This window comes from Manis javanica, chromosome 14, assembly GCF_040802235.1.
Source record: "Manis javanica isolate MJ-LG chromosome 14, MJ_LKY, whole genome shotgun sequence".
NCBI lineage: Eukaryota > Metazoa > Chordata > Mammalia > Pholidota > Manidae > Manis > Manis javanica.
This window is the reverse complement of record NC_133169.1, coordinates 8,848,556-8,872,473: the sequence shown is the minus strand read 5'-3', so window position 1 is coordinate 8,872,473 and position 23,918 is coordinate 8,848,556. Positions and strand designations below refer to the sequence as shown.

Sequence of the window (23,918 nt, the reverse complement as noted above, 5' to 3'; positions counted from 1 at the left end):
CAGAACTCTTTGTCTGTGCTTCCCATTTCCTTCATATTAAAACATTTCCCCCCTCCTTCTCCATGGGCTTAAAAGCTGTACATTATTTGTTAAGCTCTCTCACACTTTTATTTTTATAACAGAATTGATACATGCATACTAAGAAATGTAACATGCATAAAAATTATGAGATACTGTAATGAAGTGAAAAACCATAAACCTACCCACACAGATTCTAATGGGGATAAGATTTGACTCAGGAGGTGGTGAGTGAAGGGTTGCACAATTAGGAAGGAGAGGGATGTGAAAAGCATTTTATCACTGGGGCTCCAAAATCAAGATTTTTCACAAGAGCATGGATCTGGAGCTTCTGTTGGGAAATGAACACCTTTTGCTCCATGCAGCAATCAGGGAACAGACCAGATCTAAACTCAGTAGCAAGAGTTTGGAGAGAGAGGTACTACAGCATGAGGCAGAGAGGGGATCTACAGGGCTCACCAACCATATCTAACGATATGCAGCTTGCCTTCTGTAGGGAAAGCTGAGATGGTTAATTCTATGTGTCAGCTTGGCTGGACACAGTGCCTGGATATGCAGTCCAAAGAAGGACTCTTCATTCCCATGCATTGTGGATGAAGAAAATGTGGCCCAAAGAGGAGAAGAAACTTATTTCAAGTTACTGTAATTACTGCCTCCATCTATGGGCTCACTTCCTACAAAAAAAATTATACATGCTTTCTCATTATCAGGTGACTTGCTCAAAAATCTTTTGGGAGGAGTGGATGTTCCTGATTCACTGGCTTTTGGCTTGGCTGTGTGACATAGTTTGGCCAAGGGGATGTAAGCATGCAGGGTATTTGCTGCATCCAATCAGACATTTATTTGCAGTTGCATGATTTGGCCTGGCTGCTCCTTCAACCCACTTCCCAGAAGGAGAAGACAGAGAAAACTTGAACCCAGCCAAGCCCAGTGGAAGCATGGTGAGCCCAGCAAAAACCTCAGCTGATGTGCCGCTCTAAGCCTTGGAAAGAAAGAAAAGTTTACATTGTAAGCCAGGAGGCATTGATGTAGTTCGTTACTACAGCAAAAGCTGACAGAATACACAAGAGATTCATGGCTGGGTACTAACAGGATTATTACATTGATTTCATCTTCAATTAATATTATTCATTATTTGCTGGATCTCTGCTACGGACTGTTGGGGGTGTACATCCTCTACTCTTTCTGTTTTCATCAAAGGGAGACGTTTTCTTTCCATACCTCAGTAAGAAAATGATCAAGGAGATGTGACTTACTCGACTGAGAAATTTAGGAGGAGCAACAGAGATGCGTGGCGTGGTGCCAGCTGTGTTCTCCCTTCAGGCAGCCAGGCCTCAGCACACTCCAACCAGCCATCATCCCTACAAGAGCGGTCTGTCCCTGCTGCACAGGGCCAGTCGTCCAGACTGCCTGTGGCCAGGATGGTAAGTCTGCCTAGTATAGCGGCGAGTTATATGTGCCACTGAGGCCACACAGCTAAGTCACTCCCTCCAAAATAATTTTTATTGGTAAGAGAGCTGAAGTTTGATCAACTCGGCATGACTTCTGTCACTCTCAGCCTGTAAATGGCAATACATACCTTGCACTACACTCCATGCTAAGCATACAGAGATGAAAAACACATGTTTTTTACATGCTAAGAATTCATGGTGCAGTAGGGAAGAAATATATAAACAACAAAACACAAGGAAGTGTGATAAGCGTGATGACTAAATAGTCACAGGCATAGGGAAGAGGATCTAATCGAACTTATATCAGGAAAGGGCAGGGCGTGGGAATTAGCAAGGGTTTCCAGAGGAGAAGATGTCAGAGCTGAGTTTGGGCTTAGTTGTTCTCTTTTCCATTCTTTTTTCTTTTTTTGCTCCCTGACTAGGTCATTTCAAATGACCTGTCTTTGAGTTCCCCAATTCTTCCTGCCACCTGATCAAGTTTATAGGTGAAGATCTCTATTGAATTCTTCAGGTTAGTCATTGTATTCTTCAGCTGTAGAACTTCCGGGTCTATTTTTTTTTCAATGGTTTCTATTTCTTTGATGAATTGTTTTTTTCATGCATTGTTTTTCTAATTTCATTTGGCTGTGTGTTTTTGTAGTTCACTGATCTTTTTTAGGAGGATTGTTCTGAATTCTTTGTCAGACAGCTCACAGATATCCATTTCTTTGGGGTCAGTTATTGGACTCTGAAGGTTAGTGGCCTGTTTGAGTTACTGGTCTTTCCTTCCAGACTTTTCTGGCTCATGTTGGCAGGGAAAGACACTCACCACTCAGCTCAGGTACTAGATGGGTCAGCTGCCAGCATCTGCTAGGAGGTGAGATTTGGTAGTGGGTCTCTTATTGGAAAAGCCACTGCCTGTGCTCTGAAGTCAGGGAGGTGCCATTAGATGGGCTCTCTGGTTCGGGAGAGCTGCTGGCTATGCTCTGCAGTCAGATGGAGCTGCTAGTCGGCCTCTACAATCACCTCTGGTTGAGCAAGGTTGGAGGCTGTGTTCCCTGGCAGGGTGATGCACTGCTGGGTGAGGTCTCTGACAAGGCTTAGTCAGGCAGGGCCTCCATGGGGTGAGGCTAGAGACTGTTCTGATGATAGCAAGGGTTACTGTCAGATTCCTGGTCTGGTGGGGCCACAGGCTATGCTTTGTGATTCAATGGGGTTACTGGCTCGACTCTGAGGCTGCTCCAGGTCTCTATTCAGGCCCCCTGGTTATGCAGGGCCAGAACCTATGCTCAGCAGTTGGGCAGGGCAATGAGCTGGGCTCCCTGCTTGAGTGCGGCTGTAAGACAGCCTCTGTGGTGGGTTCTCCAGCCAGGCCTCACCTGGTTGGGTGAGACTAGAGGTTATGATAGGTGGGGCTGCAAAGTTTTTTACCTGCCAGGGCCCTAAAACAGCCTCCATGGCTGCTATGGCCCCTCGTTGAGAATACAAATGAGTCGACCTGCCACCTGAGCTGTATGGCTGGGCGGGGCTCTTGACTCAGCTCTGCAGAGAGCAGAGACACTAGCTGGGGTCTCTGCTGGAGCACCACTGCAAGCGGGAATACCATCCCCCCAAATCTGAGCACTGGCCCCTCTTCTCAGTACTCTATCTAATCCCCAGCAGTCAAGCCCTTAATTCTGCTAGAAATCCCCATGAGGCAAGACCTGAGTGGGTCTCCTAGGCAGCACCCCACAATGCTGGGGGAGCTGGGTGTCCACCCTGGAGTCTCTTTTCCTACTGGAGAAGGCCCGGGGGGCCTCTTGGCCCCACCCTGTGCTGGCGTGGGGCAGGGCAGTGTGGTCAGAGTGAGACCTCCTCGTACTTTGTGGGGAAGCCGAGCTTCTCAGTCTCTGCGTCCCAGCGGGGCTTCTTCAGCCTCACCCCCAGGTTCGGGGGTTTTTACAATGGTGTCTGTCTATGGAGGGTTGCTAGTTGGTGGTGCTGGGAAGGGGACTGAAGTCCGGAATGATCTATGTTGCCATCTTGATTACATCACCTCAAGTCATCTGTTTTAATAAGGAGGACGTGAAGATTATCTGAATAAACAGGCTGATCGTTCACCCATCAAACCTCTCAAGGATAATATATTGTCCTAGTACTTTGGTTATAGGTCCCAGGCCTCCTCTTTTCAGATCTATAAACCTGATTTCACAAATGCAGTGAGAACTGATTCACTGCTAGTAAATGGGCTTATCGAACCAATCTTACACAAGCTGCGTAAATGCTTAGTAATTTCAAGTGAGAAAATTGGTTAGGGTTACTTCAGTTAGCAGTATAAAAGCCAATGAGATAATTCAATCAAAACTTAAAATATATATATTATATATAATTTTTAAATATTTTTCTGTGGCGACCATATATACATATATATTAATATATATTAATATTATACATATATGTAGTATTGATATATATATATTACAAACATTCAGCACTTTGCACAGGGTCCAAGACCAAGAATGCATTTGGACTCCAGGAAAAGACAAGAACCAGAAATTGAAAATGCAGTCAAGTTTCTCCCTCTTTTTGTTCATCTGTGTTCCTCTGAGCAGCTGTTTCATTCATTTTATGCATCTCTGTGGAAGGACTTCCTTTCATTGCCTGATCCATGTGCTACGTGGAAAACATCCACCCACAGCTGCCGGTTAACTTGGTACAAGTCCAGCTCCCTGGAGAAACTAACCTACTTTCAATCGCACTGCCCATCTCCTAGGAAAGGCTGGTGGAAGCAACTTGGGACAGGTACCCACTCTTGGTACCAATCATCTGTGGCCAGGAGGGCAGGATTGTGCTGTAGAAAAAATTCTTCTTAGCGTTTATCCAAAAGAAATGAAAACTTAGATCCACACAAAAATCTGCACGTGGGTGTTTATAGCAACTTTTATCCTGATTGTCAAAACTTGAAAGCAACCGAGATGTCCTTCAGGAGGTGAGAGGATAAATAAACTGTGATACACGCAGGCAAGGGAACAGCTTTCAGGGCTAAAAAGAAGTGAGCTTAACTACATATATTGGGGTGATCTATACCTAATAATGTAATTTGTACCCCTGAAACCAATGTAATATTGTGTATCAACTATACTTCAATAAAAAAAGAAAAGAAAAACCTATTGCAATAGGTTGCATGGAGAAACAAAAGAATCCAATGGTATATTAATATGCCAAAGATTAATGAGATTTGCAAAGATACAAAACGATGTCATTCTTCTCATCAAATTTCTTTTGTTCTGGAAAATATAGTTTTCATAAAAACGTATTGTTTATGTTGGCAAACATGGGTTCATTATTGTATGATATATAAATAAACATGGCATATACACTTGAAAAAAGAAAGAAAAAGAAATGAGTTATCAAGCATGAAAAACCATGGAGGAAACTTAAATACATATTACGAAGTGAAAGAAGCCGTCTGAGAAGGCTGCATACTGTACGATTCCAATTATATGAATTCCTGGAAAAGGCATAACTCTGGAGACAGGAAAAGGATCGGTGGTTGCAGGAGTGAGAGGGGAGGGAGGGATGGATAGGCAGAGCATAGAAAATTTTGGGGGCAGTGAAACGACTCTGTGACATACTACAGTGGCATATATGTGTTTATGAGTTTGCCCACTAGAACAACACCGAGAGTGGACCCTAATGCAAACAATGCAATCGGGGTATATTGAAATGTCAGTGCAGGTTGCTTGATTATAACAAATGCACCACTCTGGTGGGGAATGTTGGTAATGGGGGAGGCTGTATATGCATGGAGGCAGGAGGTATATGGGAAATCTCTGTACCTTGTTCTCTGTTTTGCTGTGGAACCTAAAACTGCTCTTTTAAAAACAGCCCTCAACTACACACACACACACAAAATGCCTGCCAGGACATCTCCATGGACTTGCTGATAGTTGTTTTTTTTTTTTTAAAGGCGCAGAAGACTGTGAAAAATAAATACGAAAAATAAAATATAATTAATTTATACTAAAAATAAAATTAAGTGTGGGCCAGGTGTCACATTTCCGGATTAGCCTGGAATCTGAGATGGTTAGAGGCTTTTGAGGCTGCCAAATGATTATTACACAGTTTTTGGTGAGCTTCAAAGCAACAGAATTGAATTTTTTAAACTATTTTTGTCTGTGTTAAAGTAACCTAACTGCTATAAATAAAACACCCAGACATCTTGCTGGTTTAATACAAGTAACATTTATTTCTTATTCATGACATAGTCAATAGAGATTGGGCAGCAGGCTCCAGCCCCACCAGTCATGCGGATATCCCTCCCAAGTTCCGCCTCTGCCCTCCCCTGTGTCGCTGGGGTGTCCGCCAACTAGCAGCAGGGAGGGACAGAAAGCACGGGGAAGGCAAGCTGTTGTCCACAGGGCCTCGTCTAGATAGGCACTTGAGGGCCCTGGCTCCTGAGAAGCCGGGGACCTCAAGGCAGGAAGACCAAAAGGGGACTGACTGCAGCAGATTGTAGCTGCCGCAACAGGGTGATTTCCTCAGAGGAAACTGTGCAGATGGTGGTGGCCAGGCTCAGCTTTGCAGGCCCAGGGCCCTGCTGCCCCAAGGACACTGAAGGCGGCGAACTGCCCGTGAGCCATTAGCCTTGCACTCAGGGGCCACAGGGCTCTGAAACAGGGCACAGGTCAGGAGAGGCTTCTGCTCTCATAGCAGCAGGATCTTGGGGACATGAGGTATCTGCCTGCTTCCAACCTTAAACTAACAAACACACACGTTCCCCCTGAAGGCACGGCTGCAGAGTGCAGACCCGCCTTGACAGGGCAGGGTGCGGCTGGCAGGCTCCGGATCATCAGGCAGAGAGTTCAAAAGAGGTCTCAGGAGAGTCTCTCGCGGGGCAAGGATTATACCTACTTGCATGCCCCAAGCTACCCGTGGGGCAATAGTCCTACCAAAGTCAGAGCTTGAGCTTGCTGGACTGCCTTACTAGGGCTGGGCTGGGAGGTCCATCTTCTAAAAACAGACACTGCCAGGAGCTACTGGCATGCCCAGAAAGAAGAAGTAAAAATGTACATTGTTAGCAGTGGCAGGCACCATCATGCTAGTCTCTTCAGGCTCTGATATATTACTTTATCCATGTGCTTCTTGGACGTCCAAGTTAAACAGTCATATTCTTGAGTCAGGAAACCTCTTCTCTGGACAGTGCTAACAGTCCAGTGTTCTTTATCTTTCAGCTTCTCAATTTCCTGTCCTTCCATGACACATTTTTACTGGACCTGCTAACACTCCCTATAAGGCTGCTGTCAGGTCTTGCTTTCTGTGTGGGATTTGCCCCACCTTCCCCAAGATTCCTAATTTTTTTTTTCTCAGGGGTCTTCTTGGGTTGGAATTTTACAGAAGAAATTTGAATGTAGAAATTAAGGGGCAATCACATTTCTTTTTGTGAAATTCCAACCCTGTTCTTCTGTAGTTAGGATAAAACATCTTTTCAATGAGTCAGTCGAGGCAGTTCAGCAGGTCTCTGGATCCCAGGTACCGAGGGGCAGGGGTAGCAGGTCATACTCTGCAGGGAAAACCAGGAGGACCAGTGAGAACCAATCAGAGAAGGGCGAAAGCCTCCTGAAGTAGACGGCAAATCCCAAAATGTCTGTTAAGGCATTTTCTTCTCTTCTGTAGGTTTCTCCACCTATTTTTCCACACTGGGAAAGAGGCAGGGCGAGAGCATCCCACCCAGAGAGAGCCATAGTGCACGTATGGTTGCATCTGCTGGCCGGTTCTCTTTAACCTCATCCTTCAATGGCCTAGCTGAAGGCTGTTGCTGGGCGGCTGACATACCTGCTTCCCCGTGGGTAGAAAGAGCACATCACACAGAGAGGCAACTGTGAGATCTGCTTTATTAAGTAGCATAGATGCAGTCATATTACAAGTATGCAACATGCCCTCGGAGTCTAAAGCTGTTCATTTCTAGAACTGTCTTGATTCTCCCCTTAGGATCATTCTGTCTTCTTGCCTCGGACTTGTAGACCCCCAAAGTCTGAGACAATAAAATGGAAACAGTGTGATCGGACACAAGGCACGACTCTGGGCCTCCCCAGACTCTTTCTGCCTCTCCTTTCCCTTCTCCCAGTGGCAGTCTCATTGCCAGGGTATTTTTTCTTGGATAAAGTAAATGCATTTGTGAGATTCTTCTTGTTAAATGGCAACCACATTGGCAAGTTGTATATGGGGGGGTCAACAAAAGTATTGTATTATGGGCATTCAGGGAGTGCAACACCTTTTTCCAAGTGTCAGGAAAAGGTTGAGGATTACAGGGTACTGCTGTGTTCCTGCAAGAGTGGACTTTTCTCACAAAGGATAGGAGAGTAGTGAAATGTTACAAATCGTTACCATCACTCAAACCTTGAGCAAAAGAGTTCAAAAGACTCTAAACTCTCCCCCAAGTTCCATCTAATTGTCCACCTGCGTTTCCTTTCAATGTTCCTTTCATGTCCCTCACAGGCATAGGTCTTGGCTTGGTAATGGGTGTGTGGTAATGGTCAAAGGAGCAGGCCTGGGAGAAGGGGGGGTCCCAGGCTGGTTGAGAAGAGGCAGGAGAGGCCAGAACCCATGGCAAGGGGTCAGCAGTGGGGAGAGGGTGGCTGGGAGCTCGTCACCACAGCAAGAGGGAATTGAACAAAGATGGGGTGCTTGCTTTGAGAACCAGATGTAAGCGCAGTGTTCACACTCCGCCGAGGGGCTGAAGGCATGGTGGCTAAGTCCTGCAGGCTGGGTGTTCCTGCCAGGCCCAGCAGGGTCCATGAGAAAGTAAAGGACCTTCGGGGCCTGCAGGGGTCAGGCCAAGCATCAAGAAGGCCAGGCTATTTTTCTGTAAAGAGAAGAATGTACAGTCAGGATGGAGACATGCCAAGAAAGGATTATTCCATTCAAGCTCAAAAAGCCTAAGAAAGAAGATTGGGTCCCAGAAGAGGAAAGAGGGGTGCTGGCAGCGATTAATCCCATACATGCCCACTCACTGACATGAACCATCTCACAGCGACTTATTCAACCAGCTCCACGGAAATCACAAGCAGTTTCCACACGTATGAACACATCTTATCCTCACACCATGACAACTCTCCAAGGTAAACGGGACAAGTGTTGTCTTATTTACAGGTTAGAACATGGAGATGCTGAAAAGTCAAGTGACTATCAAAAGCAGAGAGCCTCCCAAGGTCAGCAGCAATGCTCAAACCCCAGGCCTTTGTCACTAAATCCTGCTTTTCCCGGGTATGAGCTGCTCCTCATATCGCTGGTCAACTGTCGGCTCTTACCTAGTTCCACAGCTGGTGGGGGGGTGGCCAAGTAGCCCTGCACAGCCAGCTTCCCACCCTGACTGCAGAGCGGGGCTTCAGACCTGTGGCCCCTCCTGAGCTAGTGACATGGGCCCTGCACAGCCAGCTTCCCACTGGGCTCCACTGGGACGGGGCTGCTTCCCTCACCCGCCTGAAGAGGTCGACCCTTTGGGGCGGGTCCCTGGCTCTCTGTAAAGACCCCCTCACACGCATTCCCTAAGAGCCCCCTACCCCAGCCCTGCTCCCACAGATGAACGTACAATCAGGGGAGTGACAACAGGTAGAATGAGATGGGGCCATCTTTCATAGTTTAAACTTAGGGTTTGAGGGTTGGGATCATCTAAAGGAACTAACCCTGAGTTAAGAATCAAGACTGGTCATTTTAGCTCTGCTCCATCATTTGAAAACAACTTCTGTGACTCCAGAAAGTTGCTTACTTTCTCTGACTCTCACTTTCTTCCTGTTTAATATAAGGGTGTTGGTCCAAGAAGTCTCAAAAGCCCTCTTGTCCTCACATCCAATAACTGTAAGGTACGGGGGCTTGGGGTTATTATTGTATTCCCCACCAGAGTGTATCAGTGATACATTCCCTGGAAGTAAGCATATGCTGCGGGCAGTTACACGGCACCTTAGAACCATTCTTATTCCCAGGTTCACCTCCAACACCCTCTTCCTTCACCTCCCCCTGCCAGTCTTCGTGAGCTGCATTGACAGGACTTACCTGAGCAGATGACACCCACGTCTTCCTTGTGGTTGCAGTTGTGGTACCCCCAGAACCTGTGCTGGCACTGCTCCAGGGACCACTCGTCCCCTGAGCAACGGACATCATCCAACCAGATGCGGCCAACCCCGGGGCCAAATCTTCTCTGGACTTTGACAGAGGGAGAGAAAGACTCCCCACACTTCAGCTGCTTGCACACCACCTGGTCCTCCTCTTCTCCCCAGCCGTCGTCGCAGACAGAGCCCCACATGCCCTTGTGCAGCACCTCCAGTCGCCCAGAGCAGCGGGTCTCTCCTCCTACCAGCCTCAAGTCAAAGGGCTCTGCAGGGCACGGGGGCACGTCAGTGGACAGAGGAAAGCACGGGATGAAGAAAGGTAAGAAGATCTCTTATAACCTCACTCAAATCCCTTCAGCACTTTTAAACTCTTCACCCGTGTTTCTGTGATCGCAGCCCCTTCTCTAGGTCCCAACCCATGTGGCCCAGGCCTTTTTCCCTAACAAGGATCTTTTCCCTTCCCCATCCATTTTATTAACATTTAACATTTACAAATGACTAGTTATTTTTAAAATTGAAGAATTCAACATGCAGGAAATAGTGGACCCTGTCCCTTTTAAACAGAATTCCATATAATAATAGTTAATATTAATATAGTGCTTATATGGTTTAAATCATTGTCATATCCAAAGGCAGGTATTAACTATCTCCATTTTTAAAACCAGAGAATCAATGATCAGCACAATTAAGTAACTTTGTCATGGTCATTAGATGCATGGGTAGTTCTCTGTAAACCTTGGTCAGATTGGATTCTATTTCATCAAATTCGTGAATGAACCTAGGCTGTGGACTCACGGGCATTACCTTCACATTCGACCCACGTGTCCTCGTCGTGCGTGCAGTTGTTGCTCCCCCACACCCCAGAAGGGCAATCCTGAAGGCTTACTTCTCGTCCAGAGCAGGACGCCTGGCTCAGCCAGATGGGCCCGTCGCCCTGGGTAGCCGTGCTGCAGCATCCCTTGGCCAGCACGGCCCTCCCACAGCCCAGCTGCCGGCACACCACCTTGGAGGCCGAGAGGTTCCAGCCGACTTTGCATACGGTGCCCCACTGCCCTTGATGCTTCACCTCCACTCGCCCCTTGCAGCGCCCATGACCACCAACCAGCCGCACGCTCTCTGGAACTGTGGGGAAAACAAAGAGAAGGTGTCATTCCCTGAAAGAATGCAGCCATCCCAGAAAGGGGGGTGGGGGCAGTGTAACATCTCTCAGAATTATCATTTCTGTAGCATTTTTAATTTTTCAAATTATTTTCACATTCAAATTCTCATTTGTTCCTCAAAAAAGGCAGGTAGAGGCATTGCATAGATGTTAAAAAATACAGTACAACAAAATCATACATTATGTGTTCGAGACCAGAAATTTCTTGGTTCATTTCTGGCATTATCACCCAAGTATCCTGGGTTAGTACTCCCAACCTTCAGTCTTTTTCTGAGAAATACAAATAAGACCTCAGCGTCAGGGCACAAAGACTGAGTGATTGTTCGCCTGGTAATAAACTGTGGAGTGACAAAGAGGAGACATGGACTAGCCCCTCATCCGAATCACAGTCCAGTGGGGGAGGAAGTACACACAGAGAGGGGAGAATTATTAATACATAGAAAGAAGCATATATAGGGAGTAAAGGGTACAACAGCTATGCAATGGTTATATACAGAGCTGCGTTGTGTTGTGGTTTCCTAGGAGTATGACCTGTCCACTTGACTAGATGGTGGATTTCTTAAGAACTGAAAAACATTATACATTATACTTTGAGCCCATTTCTTCCCCCTAACTCCACCCAAGCTCCAGATACAGGATACACTGTTCAGCAAGTGCTTAGTAGTTAATAGATCTATGCATGTTTTGTGTGTGTGTGTGAAGGAAAGAAACAAGTTCTCATATAGATCAGAACTAAGAGAAAAGCATTAACTCAGCCCAGGAGGAGCAACAATTCTGGGTGAGGATAGTGTTTGTCTCCAGGGCCCACGATTGAGGAAATGTGAGGTGTGGAGGACAAGGAGCCAATCAGACATTGTACGAAAGTCCATGGTGGGGAACAAAGATGAATGGGAGAGGTCATGAGGGATGTGCACAGCTGGCAGATAGTCCCCGAGCCCAGCCATACTTACGCTCGCACACCACGCCGGCATCCTCATTGTGAGAGCAATCAAAAACATCTTCATTTTGCTCACATTGCAACAGCGCATCTTCTGTGCCGTCACAATCAACCAGTTGGAGGAGGACTTTTTGCCCTTTGTCTGTGGACGGCTTATATAATTTACCACTGGGTGTCTCCTTAGCTGCCCCGCAGCCCAGCTCCCGGCACACCACGGCCGCGTCTTTCAAGTCCCAGCCGTCGTCACACACGGTTCCCCACTGACCCTTTCGTTGCACTTCCACCCGCCCTTCGCAGCGGTGGGGGCCGCCCACCAATCGCACGGTGGATGAAGACTCTGCAGAGAAATGGGGTACAGGCTGGAGATGGGGAGGGACCCTGAGCACACCCAGGCATGTCCTCAGTCATCTTGGGAGTCTCCTACCATTCACAGAAGGCTTGGAAAGTTGGGGGTGAGAAAGGAGGGGTCAAGACAGAAGGGGAAGGAGTGGAACCTCAGGACCCCATCTCTGAGCTCTGATTCTGCTGCCCTCTTTACTGTGACCTACCAAGAAACTCTACTTTAAGACACCCAGATATGACTGCTGCCTTTTAACGATTAAGAGAAAGAGGTTGGCTGAACAGCCAGCAGAGGTTTTGGCATCTCTGGTGGTCAGAATTGAAAGGCTCTGGGGAGATCATCAAGGCTACCCCACTATTTTGCAGATGAGGAAACCGATCCTCATGAAAGTGAAGGTCCTATGGTGACACTGTCAGATGGTGGAGACCCCAGGTCAGAACAGGAGTGAGGAGATGATACCTGTGTTCTGTCTTCTTCGCGCCTCTACCCCCATGGCCGCCAGATCGAGGCAGGGTGCCTGGATATAATTTAGGCTGAACAACCTGACTCTTTCATTCTACCAGTATCAATCACCCACCCCTACCCATCCTGCTGCTTCCTACGACGTTTCCCCACGTCCAAGAACCCAGCTCAGAAGAAATACAGAGAACGCTGTGCAAGGGAAGCGTCAGAGCCAGAGCGTCAGAGCCCCAATGCTTAGTCTAGAGGATTCTAGTCGTTGGGGGTAGGAGTGCTTCTCCACAGAGCCTCCAGATAACTTCCAAGGAATCTAGGACTTATTTCTGCTTCTTGACTACAACTCTGGGAGCGGAAAAGACTAACAGAAATTCTCTCCCTTCCACCAAGACATAGATGTAGAGTAGAGATGGCTGTGGAGGGAGACCTGGGAAGATCCCTACAGGCACCAAACTTTTGTTGAGCACCTACTACAGTCCAGGTATTGTTTTATGGACTCAGAGAACAGTGATGAACAAGATAGTATTGCCACCTACAAGGAGATTATATTTAATATTTTGAGACAGCCCCACAGCCGCAGTCTCCTGCAGCCCCAGTGATGTACAGACACAGAAGAGCAAAATTTGCCAAGCCTCCATGGAGTGGGACAGTTGACTGAGAGAGGTCTGGTGCACCTGGGGGGCCACATGTGGAATGGTGGTGTGTGGCCACCTACTGGGATATAAACACTATAATGTAGGACAACATGGGTCACATGGAGTGACTCAGATGCCTGCATGAGTGGAATGTGACTTCTAAGGGCCAGATTCTCAACTGCCTACCTTGTCTCAACTGTGCACAAACTCCCTAGAACTTGGAATTAACCTCAGAAGAAGTAGTTGAGCGAGAAAACTCTGACCTGGCTGATTTTAAACTGTACTGGGAAATTTATGTTTAGTTTATTCATTTGCTTTTGTTTCCATCTTTTTTCCATAATTTTTTTGGAGGGAAGCAATATGAGGAATGGAGGCTAGAGATAGAAATTAAAATATAACTATCAAAAACTAAGACAAGTTTCCATTTTTGCACTCCTAAGTTTGACTCATGTATGTCTGAGTACAAATATAATTCAAGAGTCTTCTAGAAATAACTTTTGGGTCACTGTAACTAAGATCAGAGTTTGGGCATTATTGTGTACTCCAGGAAATACTTGCTTTCAGGATCAGGCACAGGTTATTTTATTTGACTTTGACTTAGAAAATTCTGGCTTTAAATGGGTTTTCATTTTCTATGGAGTGGAGGATTAGAACACCTCCTAGGAAAGAAGAAACATGTAAAGAAAAAAAAAGTAACAGAATAACTATTAAAGAAATTCAGCTGGAAGAGAGAGAAGGGTGAGGAAAGATTGGAAAGCCAGAGCAGAGAGGGGAGGAGTCTTTCAGGGCAGCTGTATCCCAGGCGATGTCTTTAGCTTACTTTATCAGCCGAGGACCCAGGGGTGGGGACCCAGGGCTGGAGGAGTAAGCTCCTGGGTTGTGGGAAAAGATGCTGTCAAAAAAAAAAAAGCAGTTGTCTCCCTACACCTTCAGTGAGGATGAAGGCCAGAGAAAGAAAAGGCCCAGCAATCTGAGTGTTGAACTGGGAACACAGAAGCAGCACTCCTTTGGGAATCAGATTGCATCCAGAAGGTGTAGGATCCTCCATAGAAGGGTGGGCAGCTGCTCCCTCCCTGGTAAAGCCTCTACCACCAGCAGAAAGAGTGGATGGAAGGGATCATGAAAAAGAAACTGATTGTCCCCAACCAACCCCCTTGAGTCTAGTCCATCAGATCCTTCTGCACCCACAGACTCCTCCTCTCTGCGCAGCCCAGTCTCTCCTCAGCTGAGCAGTTTGTGCATTGCCCAAAGATTCCTCGCAGACATGGCCAGTGGTGACATCCATCCAGGGCTCTGCTGGCCAAGCCATGTGCTGCGCAGCAGCAGATGCATTTCTAGTTCAAAGGTGCCATTCGGGTTGGCATAGGGACTTGCAAGTGGTAGAGCTCAGCAAGGCGAAAGGAAGTTCGTCTTCCAGACATGCCCACAAGGGGCTGAGGTGCCTTGTGAGCCTAACGCCATCTGCTACTTGGAAGTGGCCAAAAGTCTTGGGCCACAGAAGCCAAGCAAGGAGGAATCCCCTTGCAGGATAAACCACCCAAATTCCTTTTAGGTTCCGGAGGGGGAAACCCATCCACATAAAACTGAGCAGGTGGGTTGGGAAACCAGAAAGGAAATCTACTGGAGACGTTTTGAACCACAGCATCTCCCCCTGGCCTGGGAAGCTTCAAAGTTTCCACTCTTCGGAGCATGAAGACCTCCCTCTCAAGATGAAAAAATTCTTACCCAGGAGGCCAGGTCCGGTGCAAATGGCTGGGGAAAAGAGAAGGACGTAAGTGAGGTCATGCAATTTCCAAAGCTTTATTCATAAAACGTTAGTCTCAAGAAAGCCTTTGCCAAACTTCCTGGGACAATTAGATGGTGCATAGAGACCCTCCAGAGTCAGTCCTACTGGGCCCTTTCTCTCCTGCAATGACCAGCCTCATGTAACATGTGGACACTGGCTAGGAACCCCGAAGACCAATGCTACCACCGCTAACTGAACCATCATGTGCCCTTCATGTTTGACGTCACCTTGCCCCAAGCAGATAGATTTGGTGTTCTATTCTAGTCATTTGGTGGTGATTAGTGATTCCTGCCTGAGGTAGGCATGTGGTGATGCAGCCTCCAGACTCAATAGGGAAGCGTGCTGGAGGCCACTGGGAAGAGGGACTGGTGGGGGAAGGTAGGGATGCCTGGCGGACAGCACAGAGAGTAGGGAAAATGGCAGGATTTGTCTCCATCCACTGGCACTACACCTAGACCAGGGTCAGCAACCTTTCTCTGTAAATGGCCAGATTGTAAATATTTTAGGCTTTGTTGACCATATATCTCCACTACAACCGTTCAACTCTGCCACTGTAGTCTGAGAGCAGTCATACATCTGTAAACAGTGAGGATGGCCATGTTCCAACTGACCTTTATTCATGGACACTGAAATGAATGTTTCATGCAATTTCTTCATATTATGAAATATTACTCATCTTCTGATTTTTTTTTCTCCCACTTAAAAATGTAAAAACCATTCTTAGCTTGTGGGCTGTGGTTTGCTGACCCCTGATCAACAGGTCAGAGAGCAGCTGTACGTTTAGTTCCAAACCTCCAGATTTAGGCACCAGCGCATTTTCAAAACATCAGTCTCTCCGTAATGATCTGTGTGTGGCTGGACTCCTCTATCAGTCAGACTCCCTCCTGCTGCTGTAGCGAGTCCCGTGGCCTGTCCTGCTGGTCAAGCCATGTGCTGCACGGAAGCACATGCATTTCTAGCTCATCAGTGGTCCCTGAGGCCCAGGCATTGTGAAATGAAAGAACGCGTCATCCCCACAGCAACTCCATTTTATAGGATATTTCTGAAAGAGCTGATGTTTTTAGACCTCCATCCTAGAGCTTTTTAGGGACATCCAAGTACTTCAGCGGCTTGTCTTGGAATATTTTTTTCTTTTGTTTTCCCAATAATTTAATAACTTAATAACTCTTAACCTTCGGGATGTGGCCACTCTTGGACTCCATGAGACCTTCGCTGCAACTGTCTAAAACTCAAGGTTATACTATACATCACACCCTACAAGTCTAGCAAAGAACACAGAGCAGGTGTACATGGAAAGGAAGCATCTGTAGCAGAGTAGGTAACTATGGGTGGCACAGACCAGGAAGGCTTCATGAAGGAGATGGCGCTGCAGGTAAGCCAGATGATTTGATAGCACATTCATGATGGGTGGGGCCAGCTATCAGGTGATACAGGGGATGTATCCACGTGTGAGAATACGGCCAGCTCCTACATGGAACACAGAAGCACCCAATGGAGAGACCCATGTGGGCGTCAGTGATGCACTGGACCCCAAGACAATAAAAATGGGTGTGATTGATTAGGGAAGGGACCTACAAGCATTATTGGGTACCCTAAGTTAGTTATCTTGTGAAAAGGCTCCAATAAACCTCTGAGGAACATAATAGTGTCTTCATTTCATAGATGAAAACATTTCAGAGAGATTTGGAACAAAAAATTCAGACAGCTAAGATATCAAAGAGCAAGGATTGAAGCTCAGGTCTCTTTGACTCCAAGTTCCCCTTTTACTCTAAATTCATCTAGGCAAGAAGAAATTGGGGGGAAACTAGAGAAACACTATATGAAACACTTTGGAGAGGAACCTGGGCAATGTGACCAAGGGAAAGTATTGTGTTACAGTTCTTTTCTACTGCTACACGGGGTCCATTTGTCTGTTTATAAATAGTACACTTAGGGAAATTTATGTGAAAAGGAAAATGGCATAAACTATTATAAATTTGTTAGTGCAAATATAGGGAAGTAGGAAAAAAATCTGGTAATCAAAGTGAATTATAAATTGGGTATGAAGTAAGTGGATTTTTGGTTTTAGAACAGTTTTGCCACATATAAAGAAGAGGAGAGAGCAAGGAAAAGCCTCTCCCTGAAAGATAGCTGCCTGTGCTCTCTGGGAAGGAATTCTTCTGGTCAAAGTTCCAGAGTTCTCTGTAGCCTGGACCAGTGGGGGCAGAGATACTCACCCAGGATCAAGGAGATGAGCAGAGCCATGACCCAGGCAGCTGAAGCGGATGAGCTGAGACTGAAGGCTGGAGGGAGGCCCCGGAGCAACGATATTCAGCTCCTTCTGCAAGTGTGCCAAGCAGAGGGAGAGAGGCAGGTCTCGTCTGCAGCAGAAGTGTTGTCAGATGACCAGAAGCCAATGTGCTCGGAGGGCAGAACTGATAGAGCTGGACTTGCTGAATTCAGCATGTCTGCAGAGGAAGGGAGGTGGCCACTGGCAGAAAGATGCTTAAGACAAAAGAAACCAACAAACCAAAGCTGTTACAACTTGGTTGTGCTGGAACCCACCTCTGTTCGGTCGCTTCCTATGTAAACAGCAAACAGCTTCCATGAGAAAGGTGGGGGCCGAGAATGGGGCCAGGTGATGCTTGACCTGTATGAGTGGTTCATGGGGCCAGTAGGCCAATTTTGATTCTGTCACTCCAGATGGAAATGTCTAGAGACAACAGAACCGGGACACCGTGGGGTAAACCCAGAGCTGCCCTTGGGGACACCATAATCCAGGGTTAAGGTGTCAGTCTGCATCTAGGGCTAGCTTTATTTCCTTCAAACGAGCTTTTCCAGGGGTGAGCAGAGGTCCCAGGGCATGGGTCTGCTCTTCTGTGCTTGTCCGGGTGACATCCACTTTGGGAGCTAAGTGGAAACAGGTGCTTGTGGTAATGAAACCAAATCAGTCTTCCATCTAACACATGATGGGCAGGCACCGAGCCGCCGGACGCTAGGGTGCTATGGAATACACTACCACCCCAGCACTCACTCACTCACGCTAACCTCACAACCTGCTGTTTCAAGAAGGCTACATTTTCCCTCTAAAGTGAAACATCTTGGTTTATTTGTATTATATCAGGTCACTCCACAGGAAGCTTGGTGTGTTACAAGTATTCATTTTTAATCCTGTGTTACTTATTATTATATTTTGTAAAAAGCCTTTAGCGGCCATGAGGGCCAGGGGACTGTGATGCGGGTGGGTGTACACTGTTGAATAAAGCGTAGCTTTAGGGCCCAGTTATTGTTATAATACAAGAGAACAGCTGTGAGAGAGGAAAGCAGGAGGGACCTTGGGAGCACAATGAAGGGAATGCCCACCTCTGTGTGGGGATAATCAGGGACTTCACAGGGATGATGACATTTGAGCACCAGGTAAGGATGGGTAGAATGTAGACTAGGAATGGGAACAGGCTTTGCTATGCATATGCAGGCAAATGAAAAGGCGTTTCGCATTCAAGCGACTCCAGGTAGTTGGGAATGACTGAATCGCCGTCTGCTTGGCCGTCAGGTGTCGGGGAATATTGATGTAAAGGTACAAACACTAGATATGAAGGTGTCAAAGGATCCAGATGATGAAGGACCTATTATAAATGGGTTTGTAAATGCTAATTATTCATATCCTTCCCTGTCCAAATTCTGAAATGATGCAGTAATAAAATTCAGAAAAAGGCTCACACATCAGCCTTACCGTTGATGAATCTCGATTATGTTGAGAAAGAGCCTGTGCACTTAACCTTCTTACCTTCAGACCTCAGGAGCCAGACCTGCCCTACTGAGTGTACACGTGGAGGACGAGGGACTTCATGTGGCCGGTGGGCAGACAAATTCCCCGGAGAGATCAGGCCTCACGATTCAGATATGTTTCTTCCTTTCTCAGATGGAGAACCAAGTGAAAGAAAAGGGGAGAAAAAATAAAGACAAAGCTTTCTCCCCAATATAGTACTTTGTTAGCAGAGTCCCGAGCATGAAGCCAAGGAAAGGAAGCTTTTACAGGCAGATAGGGCGTTCTCCCCAGGGTGCAAGGAGTCCCCGCAGGGTGCCCTGCATTTGAGAGCAGGTGTTATCTCTGGGGAGTGGAGCGTGGAGGAGGACTGCGGTCTGGAGCCAGGGGGACGAGGGAAGGGGTCACTGCACCAGTGCAGAGACAGCAGAGGGGGTCCTGGACTGGCAGGAGGGAGCTGAGGGGCGGGAATGGATGTGACGGAGAATTAAATGTAGGATCTAAAAGCAGACTTTGTTCCTTGGATGTGAACATAAGGGGTAACGAGTGGCTTAAGATAATTCCCAGATTTCTAGAAAGGACAAATGTGACAGAGGTGAAAATAAAGATCTGTGTCAAGAACAGTAGGTAGAAGGTAGAAGACTATACAGCTCATAGTCACCATTTATTTTTTGTGGGTGAAATGGGAGATAAGGTGCTTACTAAGATCCAGAGAGCCTGGGTTGGGCAGGGAGCTTCTGAAAAGTGGTAAATGATCACTGTGAGGACAGGGGACCCTGGAGAAAGACAAGTAATGTGACTATTTTTCAGCATTGGATTGAAAACCAGCCCTGGTAAGTGGCACCAGTGTGGGCAGCTGTGAGGTCCCGTCAAGCTGCAGAAGGTCGGGTGACTGAGCCAGCGTAGGAACACGAAGGGAGAGCATGGTGGGAGGCTGATGTCCCCAGGGGTTCAAGCTGAGAGCACATGTCAAGTGGCTTGGCAGACTTAGAGAAGATGAGGAAGCGAGCTGATGAAAAGTGAAAACAGAAATGAGCTGCAGGAAAGGGGATCTCGCTGAGGAAGGGCTGGGGGAAAAGGAAGTGTTAGAAAGTTCAAGGGGGAGAAAGTCGGTCATAAATTTGGAGAGGAGCATGTAAAGTTTCAGGGGAGAAGCAGTGCTGGGAAATGACAAGTCCCAAGTCAGGGACTGGAAGACAGTGAAGGTGGAAGTTTCAGAAGCTGAGGGGTTCAGGAAATTGAGAAGGGGAGGGGTGGGGTGCAGGGTGTGGGGAAGCCACACGCAGCAGGCAATTGCCTGGAGGTCATCAATGCCTAACCCGCATAGCAGACACTCTGAGGAAGGGTGAGCTACATGTCCTGCTGGGTTAGCATCAAGGTGAAACCCTCTAAACACTAATTGAGTATGTCAGTTATAAGCGGTCTCTCTGGGAGTAGGAAACCACTTGAGTTGTTTCCCTTCTATTCCCAGATGTAAAAAACGATGGTTGACTCTGTGCGTGAATGAAAGTATTGACAGCCAAAGGCAGGCAAAGCCACTGTGTCTAGATTCAGCAGAAATACGATCTCTTGTCCATGATGCCTACGCTGTAGCATATGGGCTGAGGGGTACAGGGCACAGGGTTTTCAAGAGGAGAAACTGGCAGGGAGCATTCTGTCAGTCGGGCTCTGCATATTTGAAGGAAGATACGGAGAGCTCTAGAATACCAAGTCCAGCAGGGCCCACTGCCATAATAACGGGAACGATTATTTTCCAGGAAGATGCATTTCAGTCGCCCTGGCTGGTGAGTCCAAGGTTCTTCGTGGGCACTTATCTTCAGTACCATCCGCTTTGGAACTGGGTGGGGCTGAGCCCGCAGGTCAGGGGTCACTGGGATGGGCTTCCTGGGTGGGAGTAGGCCAGGACTGACACTGAGATACTTGCCAGGAGGACCAGATCCTCTTGGGCTGACGGTCTATAAATAATTGATCTAGAAAACAGGGTCCGGGTGGGCTGGCCTGCTCTTCCCTGTGGACATCTGCAAACACCCATAAACAGCAGCACTGGGTTCTCTCTGTCGCTCTCATTTGTTTATCCGCCTCCCCCTCCCCAAGGGTCTGGGATTTTAAAGGACCTCAAAATGAGGCCTAGATCATCACACTTGGAGCTGAGGGAGCATAAGCACAGCCTTGAGACATTTAGAATAAAATTGTTTGGTTATTCTGAGGAGATAATGAGACCTATATATGGATATTACAGGGAAAAAATGTCTCGACTCATCATGAGAAAAACCTAAAGAATAGGTTGTGCGCAGAGACCATGAACTCCCTATAACTACAGGTGTGGACACACGGCCTGCTAACAGATACTCTGTTATTTTTGGTTCATTGTTATTATTAATGATTTTCTTTTTTTTCTGTCACCAAGTCTCAAAACTGCACAGACATTCTAAATATGGTCATGAAGAAGATCCCAAATACTTGTCTAAAAACCAGCAGCCACCCTGTCATTTCGGGGGCCCTTACTGCTGAGGGGCAGGCAGGACACCCTCGGGGCTCAATGAGGCTGCAACGGCCTCTCATTCTTCAGGCACCTGGAAGGAGAAATCCAAGAGAAGGGAGGCCGGGTGGTGGCAGCCTAGGAAATGGAGTCCCCAGGAGGAAACCCTGCAAGCCTGGGGCCCATGTCCCGCTGGCAGTAAAACTGTCCCTGAGTGTCCTTGTGTCCCTGGTGAGCTCTGCCCTGGAACTTCAACCTGCACTTTTCTGGTTGTTGCTGGAACTGTTACAAAGAAGCATTGTGGTGCAAAGGCCAAGAGCATGTGCTTCGGAGGCAGGCAGACCTGGCGATTCCAATTTGGCCACTTGAATAGCCACGTGACCTTGAGCAACGTACTCGGACCCTTGGAAGTAGTTTCATTGAGCTATAGGATTTATAAAATGATCAGTTTTCATTTCTGCCTTTAATGAAACAAATAATGTGACTAATTTATTCTTGCTTAATCTGTTGTCATGTTCCTCTTTTAGATGGGAAATCAAAAGTGACAGCACAGCAAGTAGATTACAGGGTCACCCCACAGATCAGCAGCAAGCAGGTTGGGAGCAGCTCATGTCCCAGTGCTTTAATTAGCTCTTTGGTGGTCCAACGTTGATTTCCTGGACATCCCTGAAGCGAAGCCCAGTCCTTAAGAGAGACACATTCCCATGTTTCAAAGCCCCTATTCCGGTAACGCAGGACTAAATGATTCAGTGCCCGGGAGAAGAGCGGCAAAGGAGCTGGGCTCTGACTGGGCAGTGCCCTAGTGGTTACGGGACATCCCTGTGCCATCTTGCCTCTCCAGAGGACATCATTCTAATGGCAAAATAAGAGTTCTGTAGTGAGTCACACGTGCAGTGCACTCACGCATGCTTCCCACTATGCCACGGGGCTAGTGTATGGTTGAATTCTAATTCCTGCTCACCTAGGAAATGAAGATTTTCCCTAATCTCTGTGACCAAGGGAACTGTTTCTATTCTATCCAGTCAAATTTCTCTTCTTCAGGTCTGCAGCTCCCCTTCAGAGGGTCTACCCCATTCCTGTCCCATGGGAGCGGGGGGCGGGGCTGTCAGTTTTTCTCACTCCCTCACTCCTCTGTTATTTCGGGGAGCACGGCACTGTTCTTGAAAAGGGGCTGGACATGGAATAAAGAGGTGACAGTGACATGACAGGAGAACACATAGAAGGTGAAGAAGGAAGAAAAGGTATGTTCTCCGTCACCCCATCTCTCAGTGCTCCAAAGCTGCTAATAAAATTTTAATTTAATTAAAATTTTAATTAATTAAAATTAATTGTCTTATTAATTTAATTTAAAATATTCACTTATTATCTCTTGTGTACCTAGCATTGCTCAAGGCTCTAAAAAGAGCAGGACAGGAGTCAGTGATGGGTTAAAGACAGTCTTTTCTATTGAACAAAGTGCCATGTTAAATAGCATTGTGTTTTGAAGGCTACTGTGCAAGCATAAAACTTTTAGAATGACATCTTAACTTAAGATGTTCCTGTTGTATTCCTGTAATTATGAGTTTCCATCCTTTATATTTAATTAACATTAACATTTCGTCTAATTAATAATTATTTATAGTAGTATCAATAATTAAATAATATACATTATAATTAATATAAATATGTAATATATAGATATACAAATAATATAAATTATAATTAATACTTGATTGAATATATTTAGTCACATTACTATTTTAATGTCAACCACCGACACTTGAAAATACTGAAAGTCATGAAAAATAAATAAGTTGGGTAAAAACATTTCCCTATGTAAATGGAGATTTGGGAGAAAAGTCAGGTGGAAAGGGATAGAGACTGAAACTTCGGAGAAAGTCAACTATTTTGGGTTTCCAGGATAAATAGACCATATACTTTTATTTCATGAGAGTGGAGAAAATAAAGCAGAGGGCAAAAGAAACTACACTGGGAATGAAAAGGTTCTTAGAGGGTTACATGCTGAGCAGCCTTGGGCATCACTGGTTTTTGGCCCATGACTGTCCTTCAGCGCAGGTCAGCACTGGCCCTTAGTTGTCCGGCTCCATCTTCTTCACACTCTTTAGAAACGGATATCACCGTGCCCGGGACAGAGACTTAAGGCTGCCTATGCAGACCCATGTTTAATGCCAGTCCTGGGATACAACTGCACTGTCACCATTTTTTTTTTTTGAGAGGGCATCTCTCATCTTTATTGATCAAATGGTTGTTAACAACAATAAAATTCAGTATAGGGGGGTCAATGCTCAATGTACAATCATTAATCCATCTCAAGCCTAACTCTCGTCAGTCTCCAATCTTCTGAAGCATAACGAACAAGTTCCTACATGGTGAACGAATTTTTACATAGTGAATAAATTCTTACATGGTGAACAGTACAAGGGCATTCATCACAGAAACTTTCGGTTTTGATCATGCAATATGACCTATAAACAATCAGGTCAAATATGAATATTCATTTGATTTTTATGCTTGATTTATATGTTGATCCCACATTTCTCCCTTTATTATTATTATTATTATTATTATTTTTAATAAAATGCTGAAGTGGTAGGTAGATGCAAAATAAAGGTAGAAAACATAGTTTAGTGTTGTAGGAGAGCAATTGTAGATGATCAGGTGTGTGCCTGTAGACTATGTGTTAATCCAAGCTAGACACGGGCAATAAAACATCCACGGATGCAGAAGATTTCTCTCAAAGCAGGGGGGATGAGGTTCTGAGCCTCACCTCTGTTGATCCCCAATTTCTCACCTGATGGCCCCCCTGCATGCACTGTCACCATTTTTGCCTAGACTGTGGTACCTGG

The 23,918-nt window shown here is 46.4% G+C and overlaps 1 protein-coding gene across 1 annotated transcript; it reads right to left on the bottom strand.

The window, feature by feature from the left end:
* Positions 1 to 7,303: 7,303 nt before the first annotated feature.
* Positions 7,304 to 17,235, bottom strand: CD5L (CD5 molecule like). The gene is made up of 6 exons (XM_017650151.3): positions 17,065 to 17,235; positions 14,788 to 14,814; positions 11,645 to 11,968; positions 10,340 to 10,657; positions 9,480 to 9,800; positions 7,304 to 8,292 (listed from the first exon to the last, which is right to left on the bottom strand). Exons 1-6 carry the CDS (start codon positions 17,090 to 17,092, stop codon positions 8,285 to 8,287), a joined length of 1,026 nt encoding a protein of 341 aa, XP_017505640.1. The 5' UTR covers positions 17,093 to 17,235; the 3' UTR covers positions 7,304 to 8,284.
* Positions 17,236 to 23,918: the final 6,683 nt, after the last annotated feature.

Coding starts and splice junctions, on each gene's coding strand:
- CD5L (XM_017650151.3), bottom strand. CDS start 17,092: ATGGCTCTGCTCATCTCCTTGATCCTGG. Junction 11,969..14,787: donor CACCGGACCTGGCCTCCTGG/GTAAGAATTTTT, acceptor ATTTCTCTGCAG/AGTCTTCATCCACCGTGCGA. Junction 9,801..10,339: donor CACGTGGGTCGAATGTGAAG/GTAATGCCCGTG, acceptor CGTGCCCTGCAG/AGCCCTTTGACTTGAGGCTG.